The following is a 13,602-nucleotide window of genomic DNA, read 5'->3' on the forward strand; positions in this document are numbered from 1 at the left end:
ATATATGGGCAAAAAAGGGACAAGGACTGACAGATACAGATACCTCCATACAGCATATGGCCATAAAAGGGACACAGACTGGTACAACGGATACTCCGACAAAGTCACCATGACTCAGACATATTGGTCGGATCGGCAGTGTGAGGTTCGCCTCAGCCCAAACCTCTTGTTCAGGGGTCTTCAACAGGGACACGAGCTTGTAGATCGGCTAATTTCGGCGAATGTAGAGGGGAAATAGAGCAGGCCAAGTAGGGCTACTGAGCCAAAGATCAAGTTTACGGAGTAGTGAGGGTTTACGGTTAAATAAAATAACATTTAACATACAATATGTAGTGGGGGGGTCCCTGCTTCATCTCTCTCTCTCTCAGTGAAGGGGTCCTTGACCTGAAAAACACTGCAGACCGCTGCTCTAGTCAGTATTATAAATCAGTCGAGACATGCGAGGGAACAGAATGCGTGGCTGTGTTTCCCAGAACAGAACAGAGCAGAGTGACGGTTAGCCTGGTCCCCTGCCAAAGGACTTCTCAGACACACTCTGTGTCCTTGGGATCGCACATTTGTCTGTGTCGGCGTTATGAGCTTGGGATTATGTTGTGAAAGTTGTTGTAAGTTGTTAAGCACTTATCTCCGTCGTTCTCATTATTCCCCTGAGAATGTGTGTGTGACTGTGTGTGTGTGTGTGTGTGTGTGTGTGTGTGTGTGTGTGTGTGTGTGTGTGTGTGTCTGTCTGCACACACACACACACACACACACACACACACACACACACACACACACACACACACACACACACAGCTACTCAAGTAGCAGAAGAGCCATTCTGAATTCTCCGATTTTACACAAGAGAGTTGTTTTTTCTGGGCAACGTGCTAGCGAATGGTTTACCCCAAGGGTCTCTGCTTAACTCTATTCAGTCACATACACATTATACTGTACAGTGTGTGTGTGTGTGTGTGAGTGTGTGTGTGTGTGTGTGTGTGTGTGTGTGTGTGTACAGTGTACACACACGCACATGCAACTGTATAGCATGTACTTAGCGCACACACATACAGTATGTGCGCACACACTCGCACGAATGCACACGCACACTATTTTGTATTATTGCTATTCCTTTTGTATGTGTTCAGTATGAACCAGTTCAAAACAGAGGCTGGAAAACATGTCTGCATTGTTGCGTGTGTCAGGTGGGTGGAGTACTGGAGTAGACAAAAACAGCCAGTCTACCAACACGTTGGTATAATGTGGTTATTGGCACGGCTCTGTATGTCTTGGCCAATCACAATGTGCGGTTGGAACTGGCTGTTGTGTAATACAATGGTGTGTATTTAAGGACCATAGACTGGGATATATCGTCTCTTTCGGGTGGAAACCTCATGTCCAAAACTTTTCAGGATTCAAATTCAGAAACTACTGCTGCTGCTAATTACTATGATATGATCAGGGATCATATCATAGTAAATGCGACCTGCTGTAGCAATTTAGCCCATATATGGAGATCCCTGATATTAAGCCCATATGTTAACTATGAAATCTTTTTTGGTCACTCAAAATTCCCATACATTTGTTGTCACTCAAAATCCCCATACATGGGGAAAGCCCCCATATATTGTGCCTATATGTCTCGTGACCTATAGGCTCGTGATACCTGTCCATTTAAACTCTAGACGGGCCCGGCCTGTTGAGTTCTCAACAGGCCCGAAAATTAAGACCCGGCCCTACCTGGGTTCTCATCAAACCCTGTACATTCAAGACACTGCCCCCGCTGACACCCTTAGATCTCCAAATATGGAGCTGACCTATTCTGACATTCCATATGTTGATCTGACCTCATCACACCCTGTACACTCAAGATACGCTCCATATATGGCCAGTGCATGTGACCTTGCAGAGATCACGTGCAATAAGACAAATAAGACAAACCGTAAACGCATCATGTGTTGTAGCCAAACATTGGCATGGCTAGCGCCCCTCTACAAAACAGACTATAGGATAGAAAAAGAAAAGACTGCTTGGATGAATAAGTTAGCCACCAAGGTCATACAGTATATGAGCAGGTGTTACAGTATGTGAGCAGGTGTTGGTGTCCAGCGCCAGAGCCAGCAAGGGGAATATATACTGCAAGAGTATAGATATATACTGTATAATGGCTGTGCAGCTCTCTAGAAACTGAGACTAATGGACTGAGACAGCCCCTCCTAGGGGGAGGGGGGACCCCCAAGGGGAGGGAGGGAGAGAGGGAGAGGAAAGGAAAGGGGAAATCAAGATGCTTGGGGTGGGGACGGGTGGTGAGGGCATGCTAGAGAGAGGAGGGAGATTGGAGAGGGAACGCAAGACAATTTACAATTTAGGCATTTAGCAGACGCTCTTAATCCAGAGCGATTTACATTAAGCAAGAACAAAAAAGCATGGGAATACATCACACAAATAGCATTTATCATGAAACATGCGTAAGCTAAGAACGTAAGAAGAGAGATTGATCCCCGTCCACACGTACAGTAACTGGTTATGTGTTAAAACACGCGTCGCAAACACATTTTTGGCCTATAAGAACAAATCTTTTAAAAAACTCACATCCACATTGTAGTCTGTTTATGCATCCCCGCGTGGACAAGACAAACGTCCCTTTAGCTACGTTGTCGTGTGAACGGAGAGATGATTGTAAACGGGGCCGTGTAGATGCTGAGATTTACAAAAACTAAAATGCTCCTCTTTAAAAAAAAATCAGACCCGTCTGAAGTGAGTGGTGCTGTAAGTACTGTACTGTACTGTACTGTACTTAACTGTACTGTACTGCACTGTACTGTACTGTACTGTACTGTACTGTACTGTACTGTACTGTACTGTACTGTACTGTACTGTACTGGCTCTCCTCCCTGGCCTGTCTGTGTGTTAGGCTGCACAACAGTGACACTCTGCACAACAGTGACACTTGGTGGTGACAATATGCTACTTCCGTGCTCGGACACAGGGACGGACACAGACACACACACACACACATAGTTGTCTATAGGAGTGGTTGCACCAATCAAAAATCACACCCTATTGAAATGAGCCTGCGTCCGAAACGGTCGAGAAATGACAGAGTTACCGTGTGGGGGTCCCCAGGGGGTACCTCTACTGTACTGTACTGTCACATCCAAAATCATCATACAGTTAATGTGTGTGTGTGTGTGTGTGTGTGTGTGTGTGCTGCATGCGTGCGTGCATGCGTGTTAGGCTGCGCAACAGTGACACTTGGTGGTGAAAACCAACCAAATGCTATTGTCGTACTCGGATCCAGCCAGCCAGCCAGGGACACACATAGCTGTCTATAGTAGTGTTTGCACCAGTCAAAAAATACCTGTGTACAGTACGTGTGGACTAAACCTGAGAGAAGGACAGAGGAAGAGAGAGTAGGGGAGGGCAGGTTGGAAGGACCCCCCCCAGAGGACATAGTGGAGGTGAAGGAACTGAGTGGAGGACAGACAGACAAAGGGAGTCTGGGGGGGGTGGCAAATGTGTAAAGAATGACAAGTCGTCCAGATGTAGCAGATGCACTGCAGGAAAAAAGGTATGACCTCTGTCTGCTTGCAAGCCGAGGTCGCAGTCAGTCTCCTCCATGACTTGTTCTCTTCACGTTAAAGAGTGAATGAGAATGGACGTGGAGTGGTAGAGAGAGAGAGAGAGAGAGAGAGAGAGAGAGAGAGAGAGAGAGAGAGAGAGAGAGAGAGAGAGAGAGAGATTTGTTTGCATGGTTGAGCAAAGAAAATACCCTGGATACCCAGATATGCTGGTCTCCATCAACAAGCTATTCCACTCCAAGGTGCTAAAAGCATCCGGCCAAGTCTGCCTAGTGAGGGACCGGTTGGGTCGAATTTGAGAGCATTGATTGCAGTGAGAGCCATTTTGTTTACCGGCTCGGGTTCCAAAGACCAGTCTTCATTCAGCCGATAGAGATGTCCGAAAATATTTTAAGTCTGGAACTCCTGCTGGTGAATCATGGCCCTAAGACATTCGGCCAAAACACATAAAACATATTTGACAACGTATGACAACATGTCGCAATGCAACGTGTTGTGAGCTAGTAAAATAGCCAAAGTTTAAATAGGGTTTAAAGTGGTTAATGCATGTTTTGTATTGATAATCAAAATCTACCTAACGAAAGTACAATAGTTGCCTCTGAGATAGTGACAGTACAAGTACAGCAAATTGGAAATACTTCGGTAGAGTACCTGAGTACATCATGTACTTATAGTTACTTCCCACCAGTGCAACTGTGCTCACTCAAGCTACACTAACAGCTTGGTCCCGTGCGGAGAGAGAGGAACAGATGTGTTGAGTCACAGGCCGGCCAGTTGAGTGGCGCTGCTGGGTCATTAAGTGAGGCGAGTCACATGGTGAGAGGGCTAGGGGCACGTATGCTCACTGAGTGGGCCGTCTCTGGTGGGCTGCCATTCACAGGTTATCACACAGAGAATAGGCTCTACACTATAGGAAGGTAGACAGACAGACAGACAGACAGACAGACAGAACAAGAGAGCAAAAGGGCGTCTCTGCAACGAGAGAAGAAGTGAATATTAAAGGGAGAGGATAGAGAAGGTGTTCAGTTCTATGTCTACACAGCAGCACCTACTGGCCATGCACACTGTGTGTGTGTGTGGGGAGGGGGGGCATGCATATGCATAGATGTGAGCTATCTTTTAGTGTCGGAAATAATGCACGCACGCACGGACGCACGCACGCACACACACACACACACACACACACCTTACTCCAGGCATTGTTAATTTCCCTAAAACGCTTCAGTTTCCCGTCGGTGCAAATAGATGTAAGTGCAGAAAAAGTGCATTTCGGGTGAAGGGTGACGTTTCACCTCCCATTCATTTTGTAATGTAAGCAGGCGGCAGTTGACAATGTCACAGCTTTATGCAAATGAGATGCACACATTATTTTTTTGCCAGGTGGCAGCCAATCAAATTGTTGAATGTGACGTAGCAACCCCCCCGACACACCACTTCAGATGAGTGGAGACGATGGAGAAGCATGACAAAAATGTTTTATGCATGAAAAAGAAACTCCAAACCTGGGCCAAAAAAACACTTACTAAAAAAAATTCACCACTGCTACAGTATGTTTGGTATTTTCAGTGTTGGGAATACCCATTGTGTTTAGGTCACGGATTGTGCCTTTAAACAAAACTTGCTAGTGGCAAAGGCAATTCACTCTTCTTACTTGTGTCTGTGCCGTGTGTGTGCGTGCGCATGTGTGCGAGTGTGTGCATGTGCGTGCGTGTGTTTGTTAAATGGTGAATTAAGAGGGAGGTCATGGTCTGGACAGCAGATAGGACAGTGGTGCTGAAGTCACTACAGAGGTATGTGGCACATGCTCTCATGCTGGATTTCACACCCCTGATCTGCTCTCTAGCCGACATCCATGGTCACTCACTCAACACATGCACAGTGTATACCGTCACAGGCCTATTGAAGAGAAAACAATGGCGTAGATTAAGTGAGAATGCAATGTTGAGCTTGAGCAGGCTGGGGACCCGACCTTCACCTGTGACTTCACTCACTGCTCTGTGCTGCTAGACTGCTTTGTTATTGACTATTCAAAGAGAGAATGACATGAGAGAGAGAGAGGGGGGGATGCAGCGGTGCCAGGCTTTGTGAGAGAAACAAGCAACGAGGTCTATGAAAACAAGCCAAAAAGAAGCCACTAGGAAGAGCACTTTAAAGCTATACAGAAAAGCCTATTTTATATTTTCCTTATGGTAGTTTTTACAATGCTAGGAAATGCTCGCTTCCGCTGTGGTCCGTCAATTACATGTTTCCCCGCCGTCCACTTCCATTATAAGTGTGGTATTTGGCTGCCTTTTTCTCAGAACTGAGGTACAGATTGAGGTGATTGAATAGAACATTGATGAACGATCATGACACCCAACCATCACAAACTTGATGTCATTAAAAATATATATCTGCGCTACCTCACGGTTACAATATTAACGCTTCCGATGACTTTTGAAGTGACGCTCGCCATATTAGTTATGAACATGATTTTTACTTCCAGTTCATCCGGGGTGAATTTCGGCATTTTCAAACTAAAAGACACCTTTTCTACGGCCGGCAATGAGGGATATTAGACATGAAAATGTTTAAGAAATACTGGTTTAAACAACATTACACAGCAAGCCCAATAAACAACTAAACTTTAAGGAAAACAACCCCAAAGAAACATGCAACTTCCAAGCGAATTTACAGAGAAACAAGCCCAAGCCCTGCTTAGCAGACATGGCAACTAGACTACTTTGTTACTGACCATTCAAAGAGAGAACGACACAGAGGGATAGAGGGAGAGAGAGAGGGAGAGAGAGATAGACTGATGATGTGTTGTCTCTCCATGCTTGGCCGCTCTAACATCGCCTGCAGCTCGCCCCAGGGCCTGCAGTCTGAGTGGGCTCAGCAGCAACTCCGGCCCAGAGACCAGACAAACTTCACAACGGCTTCATTCTACGGCTCTCACTAAAAACTGTGTATCCCACCACAGAAAGAATAGCCATACGTATCTTATATACTCCTTAAAAGAGCGATGGTTTGGTGTAATATTGTGTTCATCATCAAGACAACATTACTCTGTGACAACCATACATTGCTGGGAGGAGGAGGAGGAGGAAGAAGAAAAGAAAGAAAGATTGCATTAAAACTTTTACTTCTTCACCGAGATGTAACTTTCCTCAACTCTGTGTGAACTTTTAGTACCTGATCGGGGAAAGATAACATCTTCTCTTTGTGTCTGGAGAATTAAATTCAGAGAAAAGCCAGCGTCGGTTCATTTAGTCGAAGGCTCTATGATCTGATCCGAGGGAAGAGTGAGATGGATGGATTTTTGTTTTGCTCAATTAATTTTGTATTCGCACCCAGCGACGTGAAACTCACACAGACTGGCTAGTCAGCCAGCCTGGGCACTTTCTATGCAAATGACATGTCTCATTTTAAAACAACAAAAGCCTGTGAAGAGATGCGGTAGTTGAATTTTAGCCCTGATCATGTTTCAAGCTCCCCCTTGTCTCTTGCCGCCTGCCTACCTGCCTGCAGATCTGATATTTTCAACAAAGATGCATACAGGTTTTTAAGTGCTTAATATCAGCATCTTTTGGGCTTGTTTTATATGTGGCTTATATAAAAATCGCACCAGTGTGAACTGAGTGGTGCAACTCCCCTCTCTCTCTCTCTCTCTCTCTCTCATTAGCAGGCAACAGTGCAACACTATCTCTCTCTCTCCGTTTCTGGCACAACAGCACCGCTGTTGCCCCTACTGGTACGAAACATACAAAACATAGACTTACTGGTCTATACATTGGGACATAGTCCCATAGTCCCAAAGGGACATTGCTGTTCCTTGGAGTGGTTGCACCACTCAAAAACCTGACAACACTGGCCGTTCTCTCTAATCGTGTCTCTAAACCCGCCGCCGCCGGCCTCATCTCCATGTGCATCTCAAACGTTGAATTTGGCGGTTCGAGAAAATGGCTTTTCTCTCCCGCGGGTCGCTTTCATTGGGTTAAAAGCTGCGTGTGATTGACAACCGGTGTCAGTCCCCCGCCCCAGCTCTTGGTCCCGTAATCAGCGCAGCACGGTCCCTCGTCAGAGCGGCCTGGATAATCGGCCTACAGCGGAGAGAGAGGCACTCATCCACATTCAAGTGTGCGTGCACAGATCGTACGTATACGTGTGCGTGTGGCCGAGCGGGAAGGCCCATTAGCATTCATCACCGGGATAACAGGGGTGGCGTTAATGGCAGCTGTTTATTTAAAGAATAACTCAGAAGGCCCCGTGGCATTTCCTGGGCTTGACAGAGCACGCTTTTTTTCTTTTCTTTTTTATTTCCATGCCATATAGTCCGTGGAGGGGAAGCCAATGGTCTCCCTCCTGATCAGGCTGGGAGAATGGATCCTATTGGGTTTATTCAACAGTCTGATTAACCCATTAAGACCTCAGGCCGAAACAGTTTTCTGAAAAACCTCAAATCAAAACACAGCTAAATGATGTAGAGCTGGTAACCAAATGGACCCTTATAGATCTTTAACTCTTGAGAGCGTAAAATGAAACCAAAATGGACCCTTAAGGTCCATTTAGCTTCATTGTACACTCTCAAAAGTTACATTATTGGTAAAAATCTGCATCAGTTAATTTACAAAGTATACACAATTACAGAAGGTAGAATAATTGTTATTTTGATCAACATTTGCCTGCTATCTCTCCTATGGTAGCCTACTACATCAATACAGCATGGAACTGCGGACAACATCTCATTCAAAGACAACATATTGTAGGTTTTGGGTCTGAGAGGCAAATCTAATCAAATGGCAAATAAATAATGGACCTTGATATGAAAAGGGTTGAAAACCACTGATCTAAAGCACAGATGCTTTCCCGGTTTGAATGGATTAAAACGAAGAGGTTGGTGGGCAGATATGGTGACAATGGGGCAGGATAGATGCTGTGGGAAAGCTACTGCATAGAGAGAATGTACCACGGAACTGAAAGCCATGGAATCATTACTTTACCAAAACTCTCTGTCTCTACACTCTACAACTCTCAAGGCACATGCTGCATAATTTATTCCAGGAAAGAAAAGCACCCACCATTTCAAGACTTGTATTATATTGAAATGTCTATGAACTCATGCACATTGATTAAGACGCTTGCATGCAAGATCCTGAATTTTTTTCATTTTTCTGCAGAGTGAGAATTCTCTCTGACTTTGTACCGCTGATTACTTCTATGACTTTTACACATGCAGACTCTCTGGCTGTGACATCAGACTCTAAGAATTGTACTTTTTAATGGTAATGCATGCCCTTCCCGGAACCTCCTTGGTAAGCAGAGCAAGTCGTTGCGTAATTCCGTGTAGGACGGTCCAGCCTCACATTTCTAATTCATAGCCCAGGAGGGGAAAGAAGGCCTGCTTAAATATGAATGGTAAAAGGGAAAGCCTTTTAAGCAGAGGGTGCTGGTCGTGACATGGCTGTTTAAGCATGCCAAGTCTGTGATTGTGTAACTTCTAAAAGAATGGGACAGACAACCTCTGACAATGACAGCGGCGTAGCATCCAAGTATGAATATCGTCGCTGTCGGACAGAAAACTCATCTCCGTATTTTTACTTTTCGTGTTTTTCTGTAAATGGTGCATTTTTATTAACGCCTTTATCCAAGGCGCTTTACAGAGATTGTGCATTACATTCACCCACTCACACTCACACATTAATTCACAAATACCAGAGGAAACCATGCAAGGCACCGATCTGCACATCGGGAGCAATTGGGGGTTCAGAGTCTTGCTCAAGGACACTTCGACACCAACTCTGGGGGAGCCCGGGTTTGAACTGGGAACCTTGCAGTTGCCATCCGGTCACTCTACCCCTGAGCCACTGCCGTCCTTAAATCAATGTCCTGCTTGATCATGCATTACAGCGTCACACAAAAGCAACCAAAGTAGCAGATCCGCAGGCTCGAAATGCAGCGTGAGGCGATGCGTTTCGAGCTTGTAGATCTGCTACTTTTTATTTGAATCCCGAGAAGTAACCGTTTTGGACATGTATGACATGTAAACAGTATGAGGTTTGCAAGCGACAGAGACAATATAAGGACAGCATGTGTGTGGACCTGTGCTTCCACACACACACACACACACACACACACACACTCTGCTACGGTGTTTTGACAGTGTTCACAATACTTTTTAATTAACCCTGCCGACATATTTTTATCACGCGCGGCACCCTTGCTGCTTTGCTGTGACACCCAACCATCACAAAGAATCACGTCAGAGAGTGAAAACGGGTAACGAGAGAGAGGGAGATAGAGTGACGATAAAAGAGACAGAGAGACAGAAACAGAGAGAATTCTTCAAGCTCAACATCTGTGCCTCTTCTGCAAGATGCACTGTATGTGCAATTGCCAATATCTGTGATTTGAGAATCATCTCAAGGTACTATTATAGGGAGCTGAAAGTTGAAGCTAAATGAGAATCTCTTCCAGAGTGCACTAAGTGAGTGTGTGCGTGCACTAGTGCATGCATGGCACGTCTTCGCCATGTGCGCTGTGTGTGTGTGTGTCACACTTATATTGTAGTATAGTATCAGTCTGTCTGCCCTCTTGCAGACGGCCATAGGGGCTGGAATAGTTGAAATGAAAGTGTAGTATAGGGGTGGTTGAGCGTTTTCTGGGCCTAAGCAATAATGTGATGGACACGCACGCACAGCGAAGGGACGGCAGGTTTAGAATGAGCCGTAATGATGTGTCATTCCACTGGATAGCGTGTCAGCCGTTTGGCCCGGCATCCTAACTGAACGTCTAGCCAGGTCAGCCCTCAGACGGGTCAGCTAGAAAAGCCCCCCCAAAGCACCGGGGAGACCAATAAACGTCCCCATGCGAGATGGCCTCCCTAACAATGATGCATCGCCTCATAGCCGGGACTGGCCCAAGACTCCTCCGCTTGACTAATGTGGTTGTATAAGAGGACATGGGGGAGTGTGTGATGTGCGCCTATGTGTGCGTGCGTGTGAGTGTAAAACGGTGCATTTATATAGCGCCTTTATACAAAGCTCTTTACCGCGTGCATTACATTCACCCCACACGCTGACAGACCGCTGGTGGAGGCAACGATGCGAGACATCACCCAAAGCTGCTCATTACACCTGGCCTGTGTGTGTCAGGCCACCCAAACACACAACCTCCATGAAGTGTGTGATGTGATGTCCAGGTGAGATTCCTGGCGAGGCCGCATTGAGAAAATTGGTTATATAAAAACAAGGGTCGTTCTTTTTTCACCCCTTATCTGAGAGAAGGAGATGAAGCAGGGACCACCCACTACATATTGTATATAATTGTTTTGCACATTAAACGTACAGTAGATTTCACAGTTGGGTCATTGACTTTCAGTGTTAATGTCAGACATTTAGCCACTTAAACCCTCAGTGCTTAGTAAATGTGACCTTTGGCCTAATGTTCCTCCTTTTCCTCTCTACACCAAACTGTGGCTTGTATCCTCATCAGCTCGCCTTGTTTTCTCGCTCTCTTTCTAATTTGTTCCTTTATTTTCTGTCTCTCTCTTCAGTCATTCCAGAAAGAAAGAAAGAAAATGAGAGAGACAGCTAAAGTACAACACAGGGGAGAGAGGATGGTGGCGGGTTCACCCTGGACATGGAAGCGGCTTGCTAATAGCTGTGAAGTGAATAGCACACAAGGCTGTTCACAACCAGAAGCACAGTCCTCGCTGTTGATGTGTGTTGCTCCAACAGCCAATCCTCAAAATGTATCTTTAGGGGGGTATGTGTGTGTGAAATGCGCTCTGTCCAGTGTAAACCTACTGTGAGAGAGAATGAGGAGAGGGAGAGAAAAGGTACCGGAGTGGAGACAGACAAGAGAGGATTTTGGCAGAAATTTGTCACACCTACAGTACTGTAGCTCACACGGATAACCTTGGAGGGTCATTTATGAGTTCCATCTGCAGTGAGCCATCTGTTAATTTGAACCGCCATTGACGTACAGTAGGCCTACGCATATACCTGTACGTCATTTGGTGCTCTTCCGCAACCTGTGAGTTCATCTACAGCTTCAGATAAACGGAAAAGACGTGATAAAAACAAATCCAAGCCAGTTTAGTATAGAATTATAGGATTAAAAAAAATCTCTGCTTTGTGTTCCCAGACGGTGAAAACAAGCTATATTCATCTGTGGTAACACACTATGTTCTAGAGAAACCTTTTGTCATGGACACACAAAATACACAAAATGAGTAGACTCGGAGAGTTATGGGGGTCCTTGAAAGTAAAACGTTTGAGTACTAGTATGGACTAATATATTCTGAAGAAAACCTGGAGAAACCATAATTGGGTTTTATGATCAAAATAAGACCATGATAATGGTGTAAAAAAAATAATCTAGAATTTGCCACGGGCAACGTCAAGTCTTGCCACAGGCATATTTCAGATTTCATATATTGTATTAAAGGGATAAGCCCTTGAGATGCAGCATCTAACCTTGGGACAGTGGTTATATTGATAACCACTGGGTAGGAAACGTTAGTTCTTTTCCTTCTCTGCTGACAGACAGCCTGTGTAGGAAGTGGAGGTAGAGCCAATCGGAGGTGGGAAACAATATGGGGGCAGCGCTGGCGGAGCGCAGAGGTGTGATGTCAGGGGAGCAGATGGCGTCGGCTGACACTGTCACGCTAGACGCCGCCAGGGGGGGAAAAGTGGCACGTGCAAATTAAATCTGATGTCAGCTTGAGATTTAATTCTCTGTGGCTAAGAGTAAGCCTAGACCCTGGTCTGTGGGTGAAAGTGATGGCCATTATTGTCTCCGTCATTGACAGCTACACGGGAAGTGATGTGGATCAATGGATCCACATGGAAACGGTGTTGGGTCCCGACGGGCTCGGGGCTGAAATGTTAAGCTCTCGTGTAACGGTATAATAACGGTATCTGTTCCTGCCGGTCCAGCCAGCGGTCCACCATAGGGTGGTTGTACGGTATAACGGTACCTGTTCCTGCCGGTCCAGCCAGCGGTCCACCATAGGGTGGTTGTACGGTATAACGGTACCTGTTCCTGCCGGTCCAGCCAGCGGTCCACCATAGGGTGGTTGGCCGACAGAGAGGTGCGGGTGGTCTCCCTCTGGAACTGCGTGGCCCAGCCGGCAGCGTCCCGGGGCAGACTCCTGTAGGCGTGGCCTCCTCGCCCCTGTACGGAACATTTCACCATTAGGACTTTGTAAAGTGCTCTATGCCTTACTGTACTTCAGTGGCTCTCGGTCGGGAACCTCAGGGGGAGTTTCTTGGCTTTTAGATTTTTTTGTACAAATAAATAAATAAAAGAGACCATTAATGCATAAATAAGTGGTCAAACATTGGCCAAATTGCCAAATAATTTAAGGAAGAGGCAGACATTTTGAAAATAGCCGATCTACAAGCTTGTACAGTAGATCATTTTAGATTTTAGCCTTAAAAAATAAAAGATCTACAAGCTCGCAGGGCATCACTTTGTGCCACGCTGCAAACTTGTACATCTGCTGTTTTTGAACATTTTTGGAAACGATCTTGAAAAGTGTGGAAAGTACTGATTTGGAAGGCATTTGTAATCTGCCTCAGGCGGGTCTTAAAGGGTTAACTTGATCTGACTTGACAGACAGAGTAATAGCTGGTGGTGTCAGTTAGCACACAGGATGATTGGCAAGGGGGCGGGCAAGGGGGGGGGGGGGTGTACTTGCTTATTTTGGACACATTCCAAGCCGATACTGTCCGTGGAAGTTTCATTACCTAAGCCTACATTCTAATCTACTGTAGCTAATAGCTAGCCATATTACAGGCTGCTAATAAGCAGCGAGGGCCACAGCCGGGCTCCTCCATTACATGAAAAACATTTGTGTAAAATATTCCTGCCGAGGTGACCTCGAGACGACATTAATTACATCGCCACTTGTTTGTTTTTTTATTCTTTCTTTTAATCTAATGCAAGCATGCACGTGTGCGCACACACGCACTGCATGAAACTCTCTTTCGTACTCATGCACAACCAGAGGCAAAGACACAGACCACAGTGAACGTATTTTTTTAAGAAAGAAAAG

General features: G+C 45.7%; 1 protein-coding gene across 2 annotated transcripts in view; it reads right to left on the bottom strand.

The window, feature by feature from the left end:
* Nucleotides 1-13,602, bottom strand: part of LOC308336535 (partitioning defective 3 homolog) — a 462,106-nt gene that overhangs the window by 263,212 nt on the left and 185,292 nt on the right. For both annotated transcript variants that reach the window (XM_080793921.1, XM_080793920.1), the window contains one exon: nucleotides 12,582-12,719. In XM_080793921.1, the coding sequence (XP_080650047.1) occupies nucleotides 12,582-12,719 (138 nt within the window). The remainder of the gene's footprint in view (nucleotides 1-12,581; nucleotides 12,720-13,602) is intronic.

This window comes from Protomyctophum bolini, assembly GCF_963924005.1.
Source record: "Protomyctophum bolini genome assembly, chromosome: 21".
Taxonomy (NCBI): Eukaryota; Metazoa; Chordata; class Actinopteri; order Myctophiformes; family Myctophidae; genus Protomyctophum; species Protomyctophum bolini.